The sequence below is a fragment of the Takifugu rubripes genome, chromosome 7 (assembly GCF_901000725.2).
Source record: "Takifugu rubripes chromosome 7, fTakRub1.2, whole genome shotgun sequence".
Lineage (NCBI taxonomy): Eukaryota > Metazoa > Chordata > Actinopteri > Tetraodontiformes > Tetraodontidae > Takifugu > Takifugu rubripes.
Genome location: NC_042291.1, coordinates 1,747,309 through 1,772,102, shown reverse-complemented (window position 1 = coordinate 1,772,102; position 24,794 = coordinate 1,747,309). Strand labels below are relative to the sequence as shown.

At 42.9% G+C, this 24,794-nt stretch overlaps 1 protein-coding gene across 9 annotated transcripts; it reads right to left on the bottom strand.

Moving 5' to 3' along the window:
• Nucleotides 1-138: 138 nt before the first annotated feature.
• map7d1a (MAP7 domain containing 1a) lies at nucleotides 139-24,572 on the bottom strand. Of its 9 annotated transcripts, none has more exons than XM_029838886.1 (20): nucleotides 24,320-24,572; nucleotides 21,363-21,458; nucleotides 16,055-16,261; nucleotides 14,589-14,648; nucleotides 14,057-14,077; nucleotides 11,866-12,029; nucleotides 11,633-11,744; nucleotides 10,677-10,781; nucleotides 9,432-9,551; nucleotides 9,199-9,344; nucleotides 8,888-9,018; nucleotides 7,651-7,886; nucleotides 7,078-7,336; nucleotides 6,670-6,850; nucleotides 6,250-6,354; nucleotides 4,534-4,584; nucleotides 4,389-4,449; nucleotides 3,206-3,287; nucleotides 2,714-2,946; nucleotides 139-979 (listed from the first exon to the last, which is right to left on the bottom strand). In XM_029838886.1, exons 1-20 carry the CDS (start codon nucleotides 24,555-24,557, stop codon nucleotides 969-971), a joined length of 2,619 nt encoding a protein of 872 aa, XP_029694746.1. In that variant the 5' UTR covers nucleotides 24,558-24,572; the 3' UTR covers nucleotides 139-968. The 9 variants fall into 9 exon arrangements, with proteins under 9 accessions (XP_029694746.1, XP_011603363.2, XP_029694750.1 ...); XM_011605061.2 differs by having other exon boundaries at nucleotides 24,041-24,457; XM_029838890.1 differs by having other exon boundaries at nucleotides 21,363-21,452; nucleotides 24,041-24,457.
• Between the last annotated feature and the right edge of the window lie 222 nt (nucleotides 24,573-24,794).

The following is a 24,794-nucleotide window of genomic DNA, read 5'->3' as shown; positions in this document are numbered from 1 at the left end:
ATCAAGCATTGAACCGCTGGGGTCTGGTTTTGGGAGTCAGAATCCTCCGCGCCGACTCCAGGAGAGCAGTGATATTTATTGTAGCTGTCTAGCAGTAACTGCCCGAAACCCAGTGAAATATTACATTTGACAAAGAGATAAAGACAACAGATGTGTTTTAATAAGATTTAAGGTTCCCCCACTAGCCTTGTAACACGCATCATAATTAAAGCATACAGTGTACACACACACATGTCATGGCTGCACATGGGAAATAAAACCATCTTAAACAGTTGAGCATAGACAATCCTGGTTTTTCAGGATTTTACCCTCAAATGATTTATGGTTTATTAATTGCCAAGGTTGAACATACTCTTATATCCAGTTCTGCTTACAATCAGTAATAGCTGAGACAAGTGGTGTGTTTACACATGGGAAGAAGTTGAAGCACGTGAATTTACATCTTAACTTTTTCTGGTTTAACTGTACTAAAAATGTTAGAGCTCTTTATATATACCAGGCAGTGTGGAGCCCGGCTTTCACTGAAGAAGCCTACGCGCAGTGAATTAACATAAAATGCTAGAACCGTTCCTCCTTTAGCATCACAAAACAAATTTACATTATTCACAAAAATGTACCCAGTCTTTTACAGTTACATTTCAGTTAAATAACCAAAGGAAAAGGGCTTTTTTCGCATTTAAAATGACAGATAGTTTTGTGTATCAAGGTGCGTGGAAGCAGTGCCCCAAAGATGTTTTAACACTGCGTCCTTGCTCTGCATGCAGCAACGCCTTCCCGTCCGTTATGTCTTCTTCTCATGTGCCAGAGTGTCATTATCTTCTGTGACCCACGTTTGAAGCGTGTTTGCTTTCAAGGGCTCAGAAAAGGGTTGGTGATTGGCAGGGTCGCAGGGTTCCCCCATGCAATTGATAGCAGCACTGGGAAAGGTCAGCGGCCCCAGTCGAAGAGCGCTTCCACACCAGAATATTTCACAGGACCTCTGTGAGGAAGACAGAGGGCAAAAAGGGTAAAGGTCAACAGCCAATTCAAACTCATCAACACACAAAACAATCAGGTGTGCAGCCCAAACAAGAGGTTGCTCTGTTGTGTGAGTAATGACATGGTCTGCACACCTCTGACCTGGTGACAATACTAACTACAAAAGATGCCCAACACGATCCTAGAAACCTCATTGTGTTGACCACGTGGGGGACAGCGAGACACCCCGACTCCATGGAGCCTCTTTCTAGTCAAATGCTGGCAACATGTAAAACAGGTGTAATGTGGACTTACCTGAGTGACAACACCAGATGTGAAAGAACAGGCAAGTGTGTGCATTAAATAAACTCCGGCATTAAAAATACACTGACCCCCCCGATGAAATTACACAGTAACATTAAAAGGGACACGCGTGTCGATATTTCCAGTGACAGCCCTCGTCGTAAATTCCTCCTGAAGTCAAAGATGTCTCAAATATCCAGATTTGTGGGAGTGAAGATGAGGTGAGAGATAGTTTGTGCTTTGAAACCTCTGAGACTAGGCAAAGATGGGTTGCGAAGGGGTCGGGCAAAGGTATCCGTCATCTGGATTTGTGTTTTCTGGCTATCAGGTTAAGGTTCTGATCTAGTAATGGAACAGGGATGCTGCTGACGTTGCCACTGGATGGTGTTAAGTGAAGAGTGATATGGTGCTTTATTGCTCCTGGAGTCCCGTTTCCACAATCTTGGCAGAGACAAACTTGTGGATAGGGTCTCCTCATCACCTTGGCCATTCTGGGAATTCCTCTCTGGGTACAGACTCAAATCAGCAGAGCTGCTGAATTAAAGCTGTCAACATAAACACTTTCCACGTATTTTCTTCCTTCCCCTCACTTTCTGAGTGGAACTCGAGCACCTCTTCCATAGCTTTTATACTTCAGGAGATGTGCGCTCTTCCCTCTGTCAAACTCCACTGTGGGGATCGAGTTCAGCTCATACAGGCCAAGGACAACAGCATTGGTTTGCAAATTGTACCCGCCTACAATGCAGGCTAGCTTCTCTTGTTACCGATTTAAATAATCTGGGGTTTAAATTTGATCTTTGCAAGGACTTTCTCTTTTTACCTGCATGCTTTGTTTGTAGCTTGTTTTTGTTTACCCGTGACGCCCCTAAAGAGATGACAGACACTTGGGTGTCACAGAAGTAAACAGGTGCTTATGTGTTTTGCGACTGTAGTGACAAACTGGGACGGATAAAGTGCTAAAGGCTGCGGCAGCTTCAGTAAGCCAACAATGACAATGTGAATTTGTCCGCATTGTTGAATGCACTGGGCAGCGGACAGTAACTAGCGAGGTTGGCCACAATAGAGTATTGCTACTGCATTATACAGTGCTTTTTGAGGTCTACCAGCCTCTCATAAGCAATTTACAACATGACACATTCACACACTCGCATTTATAGACCTCACATGGCACAGGCTGCCATGCAAAATGTCCACCTGTCCACTCAGGGAAATGCAGATCTGAAGAACTTCACAGTGTTCCTTTGTTACTCCATTCACACGTGCACACTGCTGAGACAAGATTCTGCTTTTGTATTGTATGAAGCACAAGATGCTTTTTTCATGTGAGTTATTTGGCTATTTGCAGCGTGGTGACTGAAAGTAAAATAAGGTCCAGGTGTAAGACCCCCCCACCCCAAAACAACCAGGGGCCTCTTATTTGCTGGAAGGAAAGGATCTTGTTGAACCTCCTTACCTGCAACATGCTGAGGCTTCATGGGGCTGGCCTTTTTCATGAAAGAATCCTCACTTTCAAAGGTGAGGATGGCCTCAGTAGCCATGCTCTCAGACTTCTCCCGCGCTCCATTAGTGGTGTTGTCGTGATTGTTGAGGTGAATTATGTCGTCAAAGTGGGCAGCGTCTCCTTTGTTGGACAGACCGTTCTCTTGTCTCGCGGGCTGGATGCCATTGACCACTTGGACTGGGAGGCTGGGGGAGGGAGAAGAGTGCGGTTATTTTATGACAATCCAGTCACCGGTGAGTCATTCCGCTCCCGCTTCAGTCACGGCGCCGACAAATGCACCAGAAATTGCGTTTAAGTCATCATTTCAGGAGACCACATCATCCTCGCGTTGTTGCGAACGTTAACCGCGAGTCGGCACATTTGCTGTTGAGGTTCTTGGCCCCTGGCGCGTTTTGTAGCTCGAGTGTGACTGTAAACACGGTGGTCCGACATCAGCAGCTTTACCTTCCATTGATGTTAGTCTGTCCGTTCTCGGCCTTGTTGTTTGGCAGCTTGACCTCGGAATTTACCAGATAATCTGCTGACCCTAAAGGAAACAAAGTCAAATGTGACCAATGCAAACCTGGTCTCACTCAATAAACAGCCAAGGTTACCATATATAATCAGCCAACCACGATGGTCCCTGATGATATTCTGGTTATTTGTCATATGCAGGGCTTTCTTTCTTTCTTTCTGTCTCTATCTGGAGTTGTCTGGTTCAGTCTGGCTGAGGAGCCATCTGTGGTTGAATCAGACTTCCCTCCCCTGGATGAGCAGCACTGCCAGGCCTTCGTCCACTTCAATGAAGGCCTAACTTCCTGCTTGAGCAGCAGATTTTTCCAAACCACAGTGATTTGGTGTTTTTAACGTGGCTGCAGAGTGTGACAAGAAATCTTAAAGAAGGAGCCTCTGCAGCTTTATGCTTCATTATTTACATACCAATATAGGAGAAATATGGCCCAGATATGTGCAACGTGTTCACATCATCAGAAGTTGGGAAATGAATTGAAAACTCCAAACTTATCAAGCAGCCACTCAGAGAGAGGAAGAAATCCACCCCTTTTGGAAATCTGACCGTTTTCCCTTGGAAAATCTTAACATTGTCAAGGAATATAATGGCCTTTTGCCTTATTTTCCCTTTTTTTGCAAGCCTACAATAGAAGTAATGTGCTGTGATAGATGTAAGCTGTTAATGTGTGCCCACTCTTTCTCCCACAGCTCAGACAACAAGAGAATACACACGGGTCACATAACATCCCCCAAGCACAGCTGCGTAAAATATAGAGCTTATCTTTAACATTTTAGAAAATGGGCTGTTGTGAACGCAACGCTCATGGGAACTACCAATAAAAGTACCACAACGGTTTAGTCAATGTTAACCAATGGCAGATGTAAAGAGGAAAGATATTAGCTTGGCTTTAAATATCTGCGAGAGAAATGAGATCATCTCCAGTAACATGAGCCCGAGTTAGGCTGAGATTCACGTTGGGATTTTCCAGTTGCAGCAGGACACAGAGAAAGCAGCTGGCCAGGCCATCCATTTTGTTCAGAACTGACAATTAACCAGCGCGAGTCCTGCAGATTAAAGGCTTGTGTGGCCAATGAGGATCTCTTGTAGAAGCTGAGCTGAGATGGATGTTCTGCTTACCTTTGCTGCTTTCTGCCTCCTTCCTGCTTATGTGTGGGAGAGGGGAGGCCTTGGCCTCTTTCTGTAACGGCAGGAGAGAGTTTCAGTCTTTTTAGAATGGGAAATGATTTTCTCTGAAACTGCTGAAATCAAAGGCCAAATCCACCTTGTCACTTCCATCCGTCTTGCGTGTCCTCTTCATGATCTCATCTAGACGCTGAGTGAAGACACAAAGTATATTCTGTTTAGATCTAAATATTGATTTGACCAAAAAACTGCTTGTTTTGGAGCCACGGTTTTATTACAAATCAGATTTCTAGTTGGTTTTAAATCTCCATTTTGCCTCTCAAATGGGCCATTAAATCTTTAGTGAATCATTCCCTCATGGCTCCAGGTCGAAGGATGAATCAGCAGGAAAGAAGCAGCATAAGTGGGTTCGGCTGGAACACGAGAGGAGGCTGGTCGGACAGTCACGACAGAGCAAAGGCATGAAGTGTGGCCACAGCGCAAATCAATCTCCACCGCTCATTTGTATGCATAAAAGAATTTGGCCCCGTTATTATGGGATTATAATATCAAGTGAAACTAAGCAAAGGCATGAAGCAAGTTCATATGTGACGTGAAGTTTCTCAAAGCTTCTAACTCAGTATCACATTCTTTTACCTTATAAGTTGATCTGAGGCTTCTCAGCATGATTTAAACCATCTGCCCCATCTGTCTGAAAATTCCTATGATAACATTTGCTGTTAAACTGGCTGATGATAAATCTGCAATTTCATTTCATGGTCAACTCTTTCCACCTTTTGCTTTTTAATATGTTAATAGTAATATTTTGGACCTAACGTGGCAACAATGCCTCAATGGGACCGTAGCCCCAGATCACTGTGCCAAAAACCTGTTCAAACCTACTGATATACAAGATCAGAATTCAACCTGCATTTACTCCCAGCTCATAACGCTACAGTAGACATGGATATTTACAGTCAACATCACCACCCTGCCAAGGACTTTGGAGATTAAACTAATTTCAATTAGTTTTTACTGATTGCTCAGGATTGACTGACCTGAACACAGTTTACACATCTCTGACCCCCAGCCGTACTACCTTCCACGTTGCTTAATTGTTAAAAGAAGGGATGGGCGAGTACTGATACTGAGAAATAGAGCTTGGATAGGCCCGATACCTGCCAATACAGCCGCCGACACTCAAGGTTAAAAGCAGTCAAGCAGTGCTTGTTTCCAGAAGATGGCGGTGCCGTGTTGTCAACGTCATACGTGCGACATCCCAGTCAGACAAACATAGCGTGCTCCCGACACAAACATGACTGCTCCCGTTATGAACACGTCACCGGTTTGGGAATTCTATTACCGGTAAGTTAATACAGATGAACAGACTATTGCAAAAGGTAGTACTAGTAGTAGTAACTTGCTAAAACACCTCAAGGCTTCATACGAGACGTATTAAGAGAAAAAGTACTCATGGTATCAGACTTGTACTCGGTGTCATTATAAAATGTTAAAGGACACATCTTTGGACTATTGCTACACAAGGATGTCAAACGTGATGCACAAGAAGATGAAAAATGGGTGTTGCAGAAGTGGGTGACGAATGGATGATAGCGATTTTCATACAAGTTCTGAAAAAACAAAATCTATATTTGGATTAAAAAGTGTGATAAAAATAGGGGTCAATGGTAAATTTCACCAAAAAATATATAGTTTGGAGCTCGGCTCAAATTCTCAGGTTTTGGGTGTTGGGGGGGATCTTAAACTTTAAAATCTACACCAAAACTGAAACATTCCACTGTATTTATTGTAATAAAAAAGGTGCTTTTCTTTTGGCTGAAAGAGCAATAGCCTAAGGACGGATGTCTCGCCCCACCTTTTTCCTCTCCAGCCTCTCTTGCTCCTCCTTCTGGAAGTGTTTCTCCCTCTCCAGACGCTGCTTCTCTGCCTCCTCCCGGGCCTTAGCCTCAGCTTCTTCCTTCTGAAAACAGACAGCTTTAATATGCAGGCTGAAAGAAAATCCTCACGTTCACTTCGTTTTCAGCAGAAATTATTTTCAATATTTGCAGCTTCATAAGACTTTAAACAGAGTTTCAATGCCACTCAAACCTTTGTCATGGATCATGTTTAGCCACAAATTTAATTCTATCGTAAGCCACAAGGGGGCAGAAAAGGGCTGCCTTTGTGTGGCCGGCATTGGTGCTAATGGTCGCATCACCTAGTGCTTTAGATAAGATCCATTCGAAGTGTGCCCATTTATCAGCTATCTAGTGTAAGGCATCGACAAGAACCAAACCTGTTTTTGCAGACGTATGTTCTCCTCTTGCTCAGCTTTGGCTCTCTCCTGAGCCTCTTTTTCCTCTTGCAGGCGCTGAGCTTCATCCCGCCGTCGCTGCTCTTCTGCCATGGCACGGGCTTCTTCCTCTCTGCGTTGCCTCTCCTCAGCCTCTCTCGCTATTCTTTCCTCTCTTAGTAACCTGCAGAGTTTAGACACGAGGCTTAGGATAAGGACAATCCACCAAATGAAATCCTAAATATTTTCAAACTCTGTAAATAATAAATTGGGTGAAGTTTCTTTCAAAATTGAGAAAATTCTTTTTTTCCTCAATGTCGGCCTGCTGTGCTGGCAAGAGGGTAAATATCAGGAAGACAAAACATTTTGCAGGTGCCAAAAACTGGCCAAAAGGGCAATCACAATACAAACCTCTCCTTCTCCTCCTGTTCACGGCGCTCCAGCTCCTCCCTCTCTCTCTGCTCTCGGGCCTGTCTGCGTTTCTCTGCCAGGATGCGAGTCGCCTCCTCTGGGTTATTGGTACCTGCCATGGGCTTAGCTGAGGGTACAGGTGACACTGCAGCTACGCAGGGAGTCGAGTGAGCTGGCTCAGGGGAGGTTGCAGTGTTTCTAACTGGGGTGATGGACGTTGGAGGTGAGGATGTGACAACGGCTGGAACCATAGGGGACCCTAATGTACAGCAAAGGAAATACAGATGACAGAACAGCACATATCTGCTGTTAAATCATAATAAATGTATGGAACAGTATACTGCAGTTATTTTTACTCCATTATATACAATGAATATTGTAATACCAATGACCTGATTATGGCTAAAGTTAATATATACAGTATATATATTCATTATGACAGCAGATCAGTTACATTTAGTTTGTTTTTCCGTCAAATGGAGGTTCAATTGCCGATCGTCTTGAACTGGAAGTATGGAAATCTGGACTGATGTTCTTTCTTTTTTTTTCCTGAAGAACTGCTGTTGTACCCACCTCTTCTCTCCTCTGGTGTAGCAGGCCTGCGAGGCTCCTTCACTCTTTCGAGTTGGACAGGAGAGGAGGTCCGGTGGTCTACCCTGGCCGGGGTCCGAGCTCTTTTGGGTCGAGCCTTCGGAGTGGAAGGGCTTCCCCGTGTGGATGGAGGTCTGGGAGAAGCAGCAGGGCTGGGGGATGCGGGTCTACCCTTGGCCGTAGCCGGGGATGACGGTCGTCTTGATAATGGACTGAGACTGGAAGGATGGAGTTGTTTTCAGAGTAGTGGAGAACCCACCAGCGAGACCTTATACACTTTTCGTACTCTTTTAGACCCAGGTTCAAATGTTTAAGAATGATATATTTTTTCAATGAGCCTGACTTCAACACGTGGGTCTGAAACAGACAAAGCACTCAAACACTACATCACTCTTAAGTGCATTATCAGTCAGCATCCCAACCTGGCAACACTGGGAGAGGAATCCATTATGGATAAGAATATTCTTCCCTAGCCTCTGGCACTGGCAGCCGACAGCCACGGCTTTTCCTTTGGTAAAAAGACATTTTATTCTCCATTTCTATCGTCCTCTGAAGACACTTATGTCATCAGTCTGGAGGGTATAAAAGGAAATGACTCATCCTGGGATCTTTCATTCAAAACCTTGTCTCAAACAGAGCGTGAAATACTACCACGAAGACCTAAACACTCGCACTGACTGACAAGAAACACGCCGCTGGTCAAGGGAATTTGAGGATAAGCATATTTGCAAGGCAGCTTCACTGTTTTAGTAGGGGAAGATGCCAGAACACAGAGCACTGCCGGGGTGCCCTTGGGCAACGTACCGAACCCACAAATACTCGTGTGCACCCTCCCCGTGACCCCGAAAGGGATAAAACGGTCAAACGACAAAGAAGAAAAGGCTTAAAGTACATGATTCTAAAATGTATGTATATTGAACTAAATGTGTCATCAACTTTCATACTTGTAACATTGAGTACCTACATTCAATGTCTTAACTACAGTAGATCTGGAACCTTTTTGCTAAAAAATTATTAAATAGTCGATTGATTATTTAGAACCAGTATTTACTATACTGGGAAAAAGTAACCCTCCCAAGAATCGAAAGCTGACATCAAAAATGTAAGCCTTCTTAAAATATGATTGAAGAATACTCGTATCTAATTTACTGAAACATTTGTTATTTTTCCTGCTAAAAATACAAATGACAAAGAAAAAGCACTGTAAATAAGTGTTTACCTTGGATCTGGTCTGTGTCTCATGCTGGGGAGGGACTGTCTCTTCTTCAGCACCTTCTCTTTACTGAGGGCACTTTTCTCCATCTCGTTCTCACGCTCCTTTTCTCTCTTTTCTTTTCTGTTTTTATCCATCTTTATGAGACAATGGTATAAAACGGTCACCAAATATCAAACCTCCTGAAGTTCGGCATTTAATGAACTAGGCTCAAAGACCTTTATTAAAAGGTCCTAAAATAAAAAGAAGTCAGGTCAGTTTTGTATTACAGTAACTGCAACTTTGAGCACATCATGGTGACAAATGCTGAAACTTACAGGCGTAGAGCTCCGCCTGTGTTGCCGCTGGGTGATGTCGGGGGTGCTGGACGTCACTCTCCAGCGGTCAGAACAACGGTGGTGGGGCTGGTGGGGGCACAAAGTCAGAGGGCTGGCTGAGGCCGAACGGGGACAGAGCGGAGAGCCTGGTGGATATTAGCAGTTTTGTTAACAACACGTTACATCATTTTGCTGCAAAAATGAAAAAAAGTTGAATTCTTTTAACTTCCTACCATCTTTGCTGTTATTAAGGACGCTGGCAGCACTGCGGCTCCGAGCGAGAAAAGACAGCGTTGGCGTCATCAGCCGGTCAACGATGCTGCTCTCCCAGGGACTCAAAGCAAGGCTGCGGGCTGCAGTTAGAGCATTGAGATTAATTAATGATGATTTACCAAGCCCTGAATACTAATTAAACCTATTGGAGGAACATTAGTGCCTTAAAATCATGGTTTGTAGTTTCACCCCCATTAACCAAAAGTTAAAAATCACCAAAATCCAGTAAGGAAGAACCACTTCAGGTCATGGCTTGCATGTAGTAAAGCTCACACAAGCCAAAAGACCTGAAAATTATACGATGAACGAAGCCCGGACTGCCCATGTGATTCCCCCCAAAGACTGTGCTGTAGTGGTACCACCCAAGAAAGAAGGCCTTGCTTAAAATGCTGGCCCAGACAGTTAGTCAGTTATTTTTAACCACACCCTAGAGTCACTGAAGGAGAAAAGAACAGAGGATGCTGCAATAAATATTCATATTCAGGGTGTGTGTGACTGTGTTGCAAAGGAGAGCAACCTTTGGAACAGAGTAGTTGCCCATCTTGTGGTTTCTCCCAGCGGCATGGAAGAGCAGTACCTGCTCTGGGGGAGTTATTGGAATACATTATCTGCAGATAAAAACTGCTGATTCACTCCCTGCCTCACCAACTTCACTTTTTTCTCAAACTCGGAAGCTTCTCCTCCTCTGCAGAACCACACCGTCTGTGACCCAATTAAGATTCTGGCTGAACTCATGTGGAGCATGAAAAGAAACGATAAAGAATTTATAAATCACTCCCAACAATCCAATTATTTAATATACTGTATAAAGGACATCCTTTCTCTGGTATTCTACAATCAGAGCGAGCAAAAAAAGGGGGGGAAAAGAGAGATGCCCTTGATTAAGCAAGCATATCAAATGCCAACTAGACAATGACCAAAAAGGATAATGAAATGCAACCATTGGTACATAACCCACATTAGTAAGATACAGACATGCACAACACATCGAACTAAAGCTGAACCGAACATCTGTTGGGGAAAAAAATAGAGGATTTGGAAGATGGAAAAGGGACAGCTGTCAACCATCAAGCACAAAACAGGGGCTGGAATCAGAAAGGGAGAGAACTGAAAAACAGACAAGTGATGGACGGGTGCTCAGGCATTGATGGTGGCTGACTGATGGACACTGGGGGAGTGGGGGGGCATTCCACATGTTTCCTTACTTCTGCTGGGGGAGTTCCAGAGCGTAGCAGAGGACTTGGACAGTCGCTTGTTTAAAACAGAGTCCACGTGTTTGGGCAGGTTGACCGTTGACAGAGAGCACCTGCCTAAGAAGCCAAGAGAGTGCCACACAGTTGTTCACACAGGTCACATGGTTGAGAGGAAGAAGGGGAAGGTCTGTGGCGCCATGCCTTACGATCAGGCCAAGAAACAATGCACAGCAACCCACAGTGGAAAGCTTTTACCTGGTGAAATGGACAAACCAGACCATGTCCTTTCTGTGTACGTACTGTACAGTAACAAAACACAAGGCTTTAGGGTACAGCACTCCACGGGAGCACTCTTAGTAATATTCACTCAAACCACCGCAGCATCACATGATCATTTAGATGTGTGACGTATTTATATATGTAGGAATACACACAAACAGAAGTTGGAGAAGATTACATATTTAAAGTTTTTTTTTCTTTTTGAGGGAAAAACTGATGTCCAGAAAGCTCCGGTAGTTTCCACTGCAGAGTGATCACACTTGTTTACTTCCACTGGTGATTGGATAAGAAAGAGACAGAATAGAGTGAAGGACTGCTGCAGTCAGTGCAGGGATACAATAACAACGGTAGCATGCTCCTCCCTGCAAGTGCTGGAATAAAGCATCAGAGTTCAACTCCACTTTGTGCGATCAATACACTGCTTAGCAAAGTGCAAGGACCCATAAGTGAGGTTAGGAGACAGACAGCCTGCTAAGACAAAGATGGAGAAGCTAATATCACAGGATAACACATGAAGGCCGAAGAGTGATGTGAAAAACCCAGAGCTTTGACTCACAAACAAAAATGGCATCCAGAGATGACCTTTGCCTGATGCTGCAAAGCATCTTGTTAATGAGCTCAATTCCCCTTTTATCATTTGGTTTATTAGCTACAGGAGGCATAGTGAAATTAGAAAAAAGAGCACTCACTTTCTTTTCGACTAGAGTTCTGACTTAGTGTCCCCCCCCAGGACCATCTTTGTTGGCGGATTTCTGCCCATGACTTCTTGGCTGATCTGTGAATGGCTGCCTCATAGCGCTCCTGGAAGCACGACAAGAAAACACACAGGATATATTTATTTAAATGTCCACCATACAGACCAGGGTATAAATAGAACTTGAAGAATTCTTCATTTTAAAACATTATTCTCTCCAAGACCTACTTTGTTCTTCTCCAGTTTCTGTTTCTGTCTCTCCTCCAGGGCAGCTCGTCGTTTTTCTGCCTGGATTCTCTGTTCTTCCAGCTTCCTACGCCGCCCTTCCAGCTGCTGCTCCCTCAGCTGCCGTGCCTTCTCTTCCTTCTCCAGCCACTGCGTCTTTTTAGCAGCTAAGAAAGGTGAGAACATAAAGTTAGAATGGAAACGTTTGACCAACACAAAGGAGATCATTCTCCTTTCTCAGTCTTTTTATATTATCATATTGCCCTTCCCTTCATTTAAGATTTGTTTGGAAAAATAAATTCAATTACTTGACTTTTCAAACAATACTGCACAATGTCAAGTATATCGTACTGGGGACACATTTGAAGCACTCTAATCGCATCAAGTCTCTCCTGTCAACTCCAATAAACTACGCGCTTTGATATGGAAATTGTGTCATTCCCATTCACGGATGCCATAAAAGGCAGCTGCCTCTGTGTACACAACTCACCATATTACTGCGGTCAACCCTCCATGGAAAATCAGCCTTTACAAGGAGGCGAGGCGTCTTTTAACGCGCAAAAGCAACTAGTTGTGGATTTCGGATCATAGTGACAGATTGGTGCCATGGGCTTGAAGAAAGCCCATTTATGTGCAGGAAACGGCTCAGCTTGTTACAGTGAGGTTGTTACTTACAGCACAGACGGCATCTGCTGCAATTTGTTTCAGATAATTACAGCTGGTTTTCGTCAATATAGAGTAAACCATGGATTCACCTTCCAATGGTATAAATCTGCTGTACAGTACTAGATGCCTCCCATATGCTATCATAGGACGAGAGCATTACCCGTAAGGGATGATCGGAGCTTTGCACATTCTCTACATGTCCTCAGTGCAGAAAATGTAAATCATACATGCACACAAAAGCTATCATTATTATCTCCTGACATTACTGACTGATGCTTTATGTTTTTAAGACTTAACTAGTAACACTGCTGGTGAATGTTGAAAAAAATCTCTGCTAAGCTGGTATCGTAAACACGAGCATTAGTAGGATCTTTTCTTTTATCTACGCCTGACTAAGTATTAGATCATCCTAGACCATCTGGTGAGATCATTTAATTAGACAGATCCACACTGGGATGTTTGTCTGGGTGGAATACTGCTGTCGAAGACATCCTCGGATGATCAAATGTGAATTCAAAGTTTCACTGGCATATTTTAAGCATAAATTACATGCTCAAATATAAATATACGTAGGTATAAATTAATGAAATGTAGTATAACTGGATACCACTTCAGCAATTTCTACTAGACACGTAGGTATTTCTGATTTCTATTTGTCGGAAGTCGTAATTTCCAGGTTCCAAGTAGAACGTTTCAGCTAGAACGCCCCCCGAGGTCAAACTTCCTATCCAGAAAGTCGGACGTTCGTCACTACCCCCGAGTTGTCTTACAAAGATGGCTGCCCCGAGTGTAAGCAGAGCAATCACCCTTTGATACTTTCTGTAAACAATGAAATACGCCAAGAGAAAATAAAATAGGCTACGTTCTGCGTTTTGTGTTTCCTCTTCATCCACCGTGTTTGAAAGTTGCAGAAGGACCGCGTGATTGCCCAGAAGTTGTTTACATTATTTAAGATGTGTTTTTACAAATAGCTTAGATGTAAATTTGTGAATCAGATATTTCAAAATGTCCAGTTTGAAAGACTTCAACATTAGTAGCTTTTCAACATGAGAACGAATCCCGCTGTCTTCACAGGCAGCTAGAACACACATGTGAGTAAAGGTCGAATGAAGGACGCTCCTACTGCATCAGTCCGTGGCAAAATGATGTTTGCAAGAAACAAAATGTATCGAACAGGAGATTAAAAAAAACAAAAAAAACATTAGGATTGTGAAGTCCCTTGGTTTTAATCTGTGGATCAGCAAAAATAATAAAGGCCAATTCTAAAATGACACACCGAGTTAAGCACGGAGGCTTCTTTTTTCATGTCATAAATTTGTGGAATGGAATTAAATGGAGAAGGACATGGTTCCTCAAACTAGCAAGTCCGCACAAGTCAGGTTATTTAATGAGTCCTAATGCTTTAATGAGGCATTCATGGAGTACTGACCAATTAAAATCTAGTAAATGTCATTAAGATGAATAATCCAAACGTGACAGAATGACCACCACCATCACCACCACCGTCACAAACACAAAGGTGGCTTACCTTGTAAAATGCTGAGCTCTTCTGCAGGGGAAAGGAGTGAGAGAAAAGACAGAGGCTGCTGTCAATCATGCAAAGCAGTGTACGGCCCGTGTGAGACACTGTGTCAGCCATGTGTTTTTAAAAAAGAAAAGTGCAAAAGAGAGATGCAACACAGCAAAGAGATGATATTCTCAGGAAATCACCAAGACAGCAGTTAATCATCTCACTGCAAAAGCTAAAAAAAACCCCACTCAATATAACTGCCTATATGTGAAATATCTTTACGCACACACACTTAATGCTGTAGTGCATTAAGACACTCATCAAGAAAACAAATGATACAATAGTATAAGAGAAACAATAGAAAACCCTGTTCAAAGAGGTTGAGGTTGGTAAAATGCGGTGTTCCTTTTGAGTTCCTACAATTTTGTCCTTCCTGTGCAAGATGTGGGTGCCACTGGTGGCCTGGGGTCAATCCACTTTTAACACAAGGGAAACTCAGCACCGCCTGCTTCGGCCCTACCACTAGGGGGAGCTCTCCTCCAGCACTTACCAAAATATTTGGCCTTTTCCTCTCTCCGTTCCTTGGCAAGCTTCTGTCTTTCTTTGACATCTGGGATGTAATAAAAATACAGAGATGTAGGAGATGAGACAGATGTGACATGAGTCCTTTCATCCCAAAAACAGCATGCATTTTATCATTTAACACTTCTAATGGACAGTTTGACAAGATAAATAATACATTGTTTCCTTTCTGATATATAATATAGATTTTTAGTCACATTTCTGCATAAACTAAACAATTACTCAATGCAACCCGGCTAAATGAAGACTTTCGCAGTGAAAATAGTGTTCACGCGTCTCTTAAAAAAAAGTTGCGGGCCATAAACAATCTGTCCAATATCGTTCTTCCGAACGACTCCTCACGCGCTTTGATAATTACAGGCGAGTGGGCAACACACGTGCACCGTGGTGAGTGGCATGTGCCGGTGTTTACAATTCACCATAGATGCATTAGTTATAATCTTAATGACATCCTCAACTCTTTAATTTTGTTTACAGCACAGTGAAGCCTATTACACACAAAATGGAACAAGGACACGTGGAAGAAGCCAGGAAGAATGGGATTATAAAAAGCTATTAATAATCACCTGGTACATCGCCAACAGGGAAAGGCAGTAGCTTACACTTTTGAGAATCTAATGCTGCTTTTGGTTTTGAAATATGACAAAATGAAATGCAAACTAATAAACCACAGAGAATCGTCTTTGCAACTCAATAGAATGAAGGTATGGTTACAATTTAGGAAGCAGTTTGGGATTTTATCCCGACCACCTCATGCTCAGGAAATAAAGACCGTAGCCACAATGGAGGGATTAATGGATAAAGAATAAAGGGGAGAGGGAAAAGAGGCTTACATTACAAAAGCCCCTCAGACTTGTTCCTTAGAGTTTGTTATGTGCTATTAGCCACCATCTGTAAGGAGTTTAATGGTGGTATAGCAGTTCTATATTGCCAGCAGGTCAAGCTAAATGCCTTCTTGGCAGCATTCTTTAAAATGGGTTTCTTTCTCTGAACTTGCCAACTTTCATTAGTGACTCAATCATAACCACGTGGATAGATGAGATTCATCTATGAGCTCATCTCTATTAATCTAGCCACATACAAACCTCATTTGTCCATATTTTAGAGGGGTGTTTTCTTTATCAACACCATTGTGACTGAAATATTTACCCAATTTGTAATCTTTTCAAATAGTTGCCGATTTCATGTTTGGATGATTAAAAAAAAAAAAAAAAAAAAAAGGAAAAGCAAAACCACCTCTACTTGGCATTGCTTCAAGTCTCAAAGGATGTGGTCATATTTACCCAGACACTAAAAAATTACCTTACCTCCAGAGAGCTGACCTACCTCCAGCAGACTGCATCTGCACACTACAGGAACTGTTTCATATCGTGCAAATTTTGCTTCCATTGCGTTAAAAGTAAACCAATGCAATCCAGTTTACAACTCCTTTACCTTCTTTGCGCTTTGAGCGAGGAACGGACGATGCGGGCGAGACAGGTGACAGTGGAACGGCATCAGGTTTTGTGTGGGAGGATAATCTCTGCTCAACATCCTTCGTTTCTGCAGACTCCATTCTCTGGGGTTGCTCTGACTCCGGGGGGCTGCTCTCCCCTTCTGGCTCTGTCCTCGCTGGACGTGTGTTTAGATCCGAGTGCAAAGCTAGTTGAAAAGGGAGACAGAACAAAACACAAGAGAGTAAATAAGAAGGCAAAAGGTTAGACACGTGTAGAAATATGGAACTTAACAAGTTAATCTGCATTCCTCTTAAATCCAGGCCTATGAGGTAGTTCAGTGGGTGATGTAAACTTCCTGAGTGGATACACATATCAAGTGTGAAGGGTGGAGTTCATGGGTGTGGCATTAGGCTCCTGATACTGTAATTATTCTATGGGATTGTGACCATTCTATTCACGCAACCATAGTTACATTCTCTATAATAATAAACTAGTGGATTGAAGGTAAAGTCAGTTTTTCAGTGTTTTTGTATTGGAAGAAGAGTTCCCCTGTAGCTTCAGTCACAGCACCATAATTCACATTTGGCAAGCTGCTGCTTGAATCGTCTACTCAAACATTAGTTAGTGCAAGCTTTAGGGCCCACACAAAGACTCTCATGGGAGGGACACTTGGCTTTGTCCCCTCATCATTGTACCCTCACAGCACTCCCTGTCTAAGCACTCTGAAGTACAGTATCTTCTGCACAGTCTCTGAAGGTAAACACTGACGAAACAAGCTGTAAATTATTAAGATGTCGGTTAAAAAAACAGCTTGAACCGCAGCGGGTGTGCCACTCGAGCAGTGACTGCAGTGTAGATTTACAATACAAATGCTGTGCTGTTCAGTGTTTAATAGTTTGCATGGAAATGCAAAAAGAAGTAATGAGACCAACGCTGCGCACCCTTCAAAAGAGCAGATGAGAGCTTTCTACAGCATTTACAATTCCCCATCCTGCTTCCGAAGCCATTAAAACTGTGTTGAAATCAAACCATATAGCTTTTTGTTCCCAACATTCTGGTCCCTTGCAAAAAAGAATCAGATTATCACCAGACTAACAAGTCAGCGAGGTGGACAAAGGTCTGCGTGAATAGCTGCCAGCAAACAAACAGATCGACCCTTTCACGACTGAGACTACAGGCGCTTGGAAGAATTCCGTGAGATACTGAGCCACACTGCACAGACTGTCTGAGCACAACTCATAGAGGCTCGTAGAGAGGCTCAGTCAGCAGCCTGGGAGCTGCGCTGCTTACTGATGCCTGACAGCCCAAGAGAAGTGTAGTATATAAAAATGTTCAGCAGCGAGACGAGACAGTGTGTTTCCCTTTGTTACACCATGCCATTATTAAATAAGCATTCCTCTTGCTGCGATGTTCTCTGACAGAGAGGGGCCATTGTTGTGATCTCTTCATGGCAACGGGACTGCAGCCAAAACTCTGCAATGGCAGTGAGCGGAGAAAGGAAGGAGGTAGAGCGGTAGTGAGATAAACTGAAAGGAGATGATGAATACTGGAATAGGTTCAGGGCAGTCTTGTAACAAAATTAGGCTTTGTGGGAGGAAAAATGGCTCAGAGCTGGACCCACTGATGAGTTGTGAACAAAAGAATTTCACAATGTGCTCTGTCAAAAACCCTGTGGCTTTTCAGCAACTAAAACCTGAAATCAGTTACAACTGCCTCCATTTTGTACCTTCATTCGACCCCTTTTTCAAATGTTTTAAGAATTGTCAAAAAAATATGATACATATAATATACATTTCAAATAATTCCAAAAAGGGTGCGTTTTTCCCCACAGATACTTATAGGGAAGTATTACAAGTAGGCTATTAACTGTGAGAGATGAGTATGGCCTCACCTTATAACTAATGAAGGATGGCCATACTCTGAGGAATTGGAGCTACAAAGATGAGGAGCATGAGAATGTGACACACTCCAGTGTTGGTAACACTCAAAATGATGAGCACGGAAACCTAAAACGGTCTGGACAGGAGCCGAGGGACAAGACGGAGGTTCAGAAATACGCCGCCTGCTGGACAGAGAAATGGTCTGACGATACAAACAATATTTCAAGGTGTTAAACCATTTTAATCCAAAATTAATATGATAGGAGAAGATCATCATCAAAAATAGAAAATGAATTCCTGCAGATGTGGTTGCATGCATGCAGGTACAAACAGTGTGGCAGCACAGTGGCAGATGGAGAAACAGCAGGTGTTTAACACAGTCGCTGAGCAATCCAGTTAGAAGCCTGCTATATTGGACAGATTGTGGAATTTTGCCTGTTAAACAATGATTACACCTTTGATCCAAAAATGTATTCCCTACATTACAGAAAAGGATCAAAGTAGTGCAATTTTAACAGCACAGGTTAAATACCCACAGTTTAAAAGGCTCTGCTGTGTGCTACTGCTCCATAGTCTCTTAAACAGATGAGGTTACCGGTAATCCTTTCCCACAAAGGGCTGTTCCATTTACTTACAACATATGACTTCTTAGGTTGGAGCAATAACCACATGCACTGAAGTTGCCCTACCCTATGTTGCCTGCCTGCCCACCTGCCCCGAGGGGACAAATAAAGTTTCTTGAATCTAAAACAGAAATTGAACATATTCATCAGGGGGGGAAACATCCATAGCAAGAAGGAATAGGTACTTTTAACATGAAATGGAAGCACTTTTATCTCCACATAAGCCGACATCAATGATCTGAACATCAATCTCACTGAGGACAATGAAACGCTCATCAAAAAAAGCAAGTCAACGTTGCCAGTGAGGACCAATACGTTTGAATCAGCTGTTTTTTAAGCGAAAATACATTTTCAGTTGTTTTCTTTCGTCAGAATGATTCTGGAAATTCTTACAGTCATTATGTCATAATAGCTTTGAAATTATTGTTTCCGTGAATGCGATCAGACATCATTTTCACCTTTTTTCACAGCTTTTTCTCATTCCTAATGCAACACCCAGAGCTAAATGTCTCCCTGAGATCTTGTAAGAATATAGGACAAGAAATGAAACATTTATAAAGCCTAGAGCTTTAACGGTACAGTACAATATTCTCTGTCCTTGCTAGTATAGCCAATAACAGCAGAACAACAACAGAGATAAGGCACAGAGATAAATGGCGCTCGTGGTTGTTAAAAATTGAAAATAAAGCACGTTCAAACAAAAGACTCAGCGCGTGAAATCAAAAGACTGCAAAGGGAAAAGGGCAGGTACTCCAAAAAAAGAGAGGAACTCAGCAAACAGAGGGAGAATGGATCTGCATCTCATTTGGGATCAGCCAGGGGACTAATGAACTACCTCATCGCTTACCCCCTAACCCATCACACCCTCGTCCTGTGGCGTCCCTTTTGCACCGAATAGGGTGATGTAAGAGGGCAATGGGGCCCAGACACACAGGAAGCACAGTGTAAACAACAAGCATTGACTGCATGCCAAAGTGTGCATGTGTGTAGGCCTGCAATTGCTTATTCAGCTGATGGAACAGAGCAAAACCCATAATACTCAAGTGATTACAAAAAAGCACAGAACCCTGCATAAAAAAAACAAGATTTGGCTCAGTCTTTACATCAATATTTAAAAACTTATCCAGTTTAATTTCTCGGTCACACCCAAGTAGCTGCATTCAAACCCAGATAATTTTATGACATATCAGTCCTCGGATCTGCAAATAGTACAATCATAATTGTACTAATTATACAATAATAGAGTATAATGAAAAACACCTCTGCTTTATACTGATTGTTTGGAAAGTGACTGCACTCCCCCACGGCATGTGAATAAGTGGATGAATAATGGTGTCTGTCAGTGGCTCCGAAGCTTTCTTCCCATCACCTGGCCTAAGTCCCTGGTATTTAACGGCAACCAGCTTCCTCTCCTATACCAACATTAAGTTGCAAAAGCTTTGCACAGATTACAGACTCCATTTATTTCAGCTGGCAATGGCTTCCTGAAGATTGGATCTGCTATTATACTGCCTCAAATATGCTTAAGCAAAAGAATCGACATAAAAGCAGCAGCTCTGAAGCTAAATTTATTAAACTGTGACATCAGAGGATAAGGAGGTATTTCTGTGCTGCCTGTGCCATTCATCATCCACCAACATGTCGTCCTGTCTCCACTAGCAACCTTATATCCAACTGGTGGGTGCGGGGGTTGGGATGTCACAGGGTATTCAGATTGTCAGTGATCATGTAGTGTCAACCAGATGGACAAACAATCATGGAACTGACTATAAGTCAGTTTTTAACTGTATCACCAATAGGAAACACATATATTGTGTTTTATTATCTGTGGTTAGTCAATAAAGCACTTCGAATCAATGCACTTGTTTATGTGGTGAACTAAAATGGAGTGTGGCCTCCTTTTGATCGATCAAAGCACATAATGAGAGACTTTATACCTTACTGACATTTTGGAGGAGCCCTGACTGTCAGGGGCAGCTCACAGTTGTTGTTTGTATTTTCCTCCCTGTATGGTTATTTTCAGAGACACAGCTTGGTGCAACAACAGTGCGAAGCAGTAATCATTGCAGTTCAACACAAAATTACGCCCAAACGTTATCATTAACTGGATTTGTGTCTCCCCACACAAAGCTCCAAAGTGTGTCGACTGGCAACAACAGGGTCAAATGTTGAGTTTTATGCTCCCAGGTAACAACGTAACGCTGAGATGGACCAAAGAAGGCACCAAATTATTAACAGTATAAGAGCCCCTCAATATGAGCAGGTCTAATAATAGAGAACAGGTCTGGTGACTGGAAATTTGGCACAGTTCAGACCATCTGGGATATTCCAGACTCGGTAGAGGTGAGTGGAACAAACCACACTTCTCTCACCTCAGCGTTCCCAGACAGAAAAACAAAACAGCTCAGTGATGTAGCTGTAACGCACCACATGTCTGCTTTTATCCCGTATCTCACAGCTAAAGCAAAAGGAAATTGGTTAAAAAGGAAACCCACAATAAACATGTACACATTCTTCTGGACCTTTTCAAACGGAGCCGTTATTACAGGATGCCACAGTTGTGACATTCTCCCACTGATTCTCCCCAAGTCATTTTCTTGGTTCCACACTGCTGTAACTTTGCTTTCCTGACTTTGACAATTTGAAACTGTCAAAGAAAGACTATAATGGACTGGTTGAAATGCTGCCCGTGTCCTTGCCTTGGGGAAATGAAGCCATTTCTTTCATTTTAATTTCAAAGAAGAGACAATTCTGGCAATACCTACTTTGTAATGCTAAGTATAATGTGGAAATGTTCAGGCACCTGGAATAAGTGGTTTCAAAGGCACTTGGCTAGTCGAAGATGGCGGCTCTTTCTTATCTTGCAGGTCAGGTCCAGGAAGCTCTTGTCCATCTGTGACTGACAGCAAAGGAAATCAGGTCCAGTGATTTTTAGTGTTCCATTGTCGGATCAACAGAGTTAAAAGCCTGAAGATATATATATATATAAAATATAGCAATGTAGCAAGATCATAACTCTAAAAAGAATTTAATTTGCGAGAGCACAAAAGTGTCCTTGTCATATTAAGGATACCTAATTAAAAACTATGAGCAAGCTCAACTCTGACCCTACCTTAAAGCACCTTTCAAGAATGAAAGAAAATAATTTTTTAAAAATCCAGAAGTTAAGGGTTACTCTGTTGCTTATAATCCCCAATATAGTGAGGGATCATTTCTGCATGGGGGTATTGACCACAGCCCCCATTTCCTGGAAGAAGAGCGCAAGAACGGACGGCAGATGATGTGAATGTGAAATGTTGGGGCTGTTCGCATTGTTTCTCTTTGGGCTTCACTCGGGGTCCGGCTGAGTGGTGTGATTTCAACATCTGGGTGCTACGGAGTGGGCGAGCGCTGGAGCGGTAGTGGGAACCAAGGTGTCACTGTAAAAACCTGACTTCAGTCGTATCCTCAGCACTCAGATTCTTCTGTTCTTTTCCTTCTCTCTTCAGACGGAGACTCTCTTCAAAGTATAAAATGTGCCCGATGGAGGCTTTGAACATATCTGAACATGAAACAGCTGGAAAGCCCCCAGTGTTCTAGACCAATGGCACTTTCTGACGAAGCATTAAAGCAAAAGAAAGGTTTATCTTGAAAATGCGGGTTGATCAGTAATTATTTTAAGTGTGCCACTTTAATCTCATACTTTAATTGAATCCAAGAGAATGTTTACAAAATGCAATTAAAATATCCCTTCACTGAAGTTACATACACTGATATAGAAATCTGATAGCTATAGTTGTCTGTAGTGCTACGATAGTTCTGGTAACAGGTATCTTCTTTCAGTTTTAACTGCTTCAGCAAAATGCCTGTGTTAATTATGACGAGGCGTAACAATAAAACGTGTCAGGTATAACAACGTTGAGCTCAACAAAGTCCTCACAAAGCTGTAGAAATAACAACCTCGAAGGTTCATACATTTGCTTCATGGTGTTTAAGGTGTGTAAGTGATCTTCTTTACACATCCTAAATAATAATGTGTTGTGCTAATAATTTATGATAGTGTTCAAGGGAAAAGGTACAGAAACAAGAGCTTTACAGCAGCTAAACTCAGCATTCAGCTGCTCCAGTCCAAGCGGAACTTCCTTTGGAGCACATATTTCAACAACAATGGAGATTTTTCCCTTTACACTTCATCCAAGTCTTGTTTGAAGGCTGATCTGGAAGTTATACAACATGGATTTCCTGGAGCTGGTCAATGTCTTATGTCAAAAGCCTCTTTCTCCTACCCAAATCCAATTACAGTACCAGTAAAATGGTCAGGGAAGGTTCCGGTTTAGGATGAAGCTAAGAGATTGATCTTAAATTCACCTTCTGTTGGGATGGAACAAAACCAACCCCCACATTTACCAAACGGTGGAAAGAAACACAAAGAAACGTGCATTTTCTTATTATGACTACTTTTGCCCATTTAGTCAACAGCCCATGAGCCTCATGTTATTCGGAGACGACAGCCTGACGACCCTCCAGACGCCTGTCCTGCACAGCCAAAACTGGGAGGACGTCTTCTGTTCTCAGCAGGAAGTGATTACATTGTGTGTCCCCTTTCTATTTCCAGAAGCAGCCAAGACATCCACACAAAGATTCCGCATGCCATGCACCTTTACAACCTCCCATTTGAGAGAAATTCCAACATTTTCCTCAAATTGAGACGTGTGTTTTGGAAAGAGCAGACATTAGCAGTGAAGTGTATGTGTAACAGATCTGACACTGACAGATAAACTGAATAAATCCAGCTCTGGCTACCGTGTGTGTGTGTGTGCTTCTATCCAGTGAGGTCGGGGCAATAATGTCAACCATATGATCTCTGCACCAGCAGGAACGGAGAACGGCTGCATCCGTGCACACGACCATCTTCTGCACTTGAAAGTGCAGCCAGAAGAGGAGCTGGAGGAGGATGCCACACCACGTATGACGGCATCATGTCAGGAGTGAGCTAAACATACCATATGGAGGGGGATGGGGTGCTACTCTTCACATTACCTCATCTCCAGCACTTTGCGTTGTTAAACCCAGTTGGTTCTGCTCTGGGCTCAAAAAACTGCAACAATCTAAATACAGCTAGAACAAGACGACTAAGAAATACAAGTATAAATTTAAATCCCCCCCCCCCCCCCCCCCCCCCCCCCACCACTCATCTTTTTGTCAACTCCAAAATTCATATCGATATGCAGGTGTTAGATTTATGATTGTACCGAGATCCGCACTTCCGGACCGATTATTCACGATTCGGCTCCCAAAAAATAAACTCTGTTCCTTTAGGTTAATCGCATTGTGGTTTCCTCATCCCACACAAGGAGACATGCAAATATAAAGTTCACACAAGGCGAGACGGTGTTTGCGGCTATTTTAACTGCGTAGCAAAGCATCTAATTTATTTATTAAAAAAAAAAAAAAAAAACCTCTTTCCCAAAAGCAGCGGGACCAACGTTCAGAAAGACTTACGTGCTGCTCCTGCTGACAGAGTCTTTTCCTCCATTTCGGCGGCAATAGCCTCCCTTTCAGTCCTTTTGTTCATTCAAACATGCAAGTTTCGCCTATTTCTTTGCGGCAGTCCTCTCATTCCTCGGGGAGAGTGCTGGCGCTGGAGGAGGGGGTCGAGTCACTCTTGCGTCCGATGTCCTGAATGGACCGGGCAGCAAACCCCAAAAGGAGGAGGAGGACCCCCCTCCCAAAAAAAAAAGCAACAGCACAAACACGCTAAGCAATTAAAATAGTACCAACTTGTTGACGAAGGCGTTCCCGGGTCCCGGTACCGGTGTGCGCCAGAGAAAACCCGGCGTCTGGGGGAATTTCGGGGTGAGAAAGCGGAGAAGAGTGAGGAAGTTGGTGCGTCTGACAAGCCACAGCTGATGCTTCGCCCCGTCGGATGCTCTCTCACCGGCCTCTGGAACGGACTGTACCATCGCGGAGAGGGGGATGCGGTTGTTCTTCCTGCACTTACTGACTTGCAAATATCCATAATTAAGGATATTATGGACAGAGATGAATTATATAATAAGGCTATATTCTCTGTTGTGTTGTTATTATTGGAATATTAAGAAAACAAATTAATTTATCGCTATTAATGGAATAGGTTCTTCCCGTTAGATCTTATTGGTTTCTCCCCCTTTTTCAGCATTAAAACGTAGCCACAGGAGGTCACAGTTCAGATTCAGTGTAAAACTTTTTAAATTATGAACATCTTCTTCAACAGTTT

Coding starts and splice junctions, on each gene's coding strand:
- map7d1a (XM_029838886.1), bottom strand. CDS start 24,557: ATGGATATTTGCAAGTCAGTAAGTGCAGGAAGAACAACCGCATCCCCC. Junction 9,019..9,198: donor ACAGGCGGAGCTCTACGCCT/GTAAGTTTCAGC, acceptor TGTCTCATAAAG/ATGGATAAAAACAGAAAAGA. Junction 6,355..6,669: donor ACATACGTCTGCAAAAACAG/GTTTGGTTCTTG, acceptor GTCTGTTTTCAG/AAGGAAGAAGCTGAGGCTAA.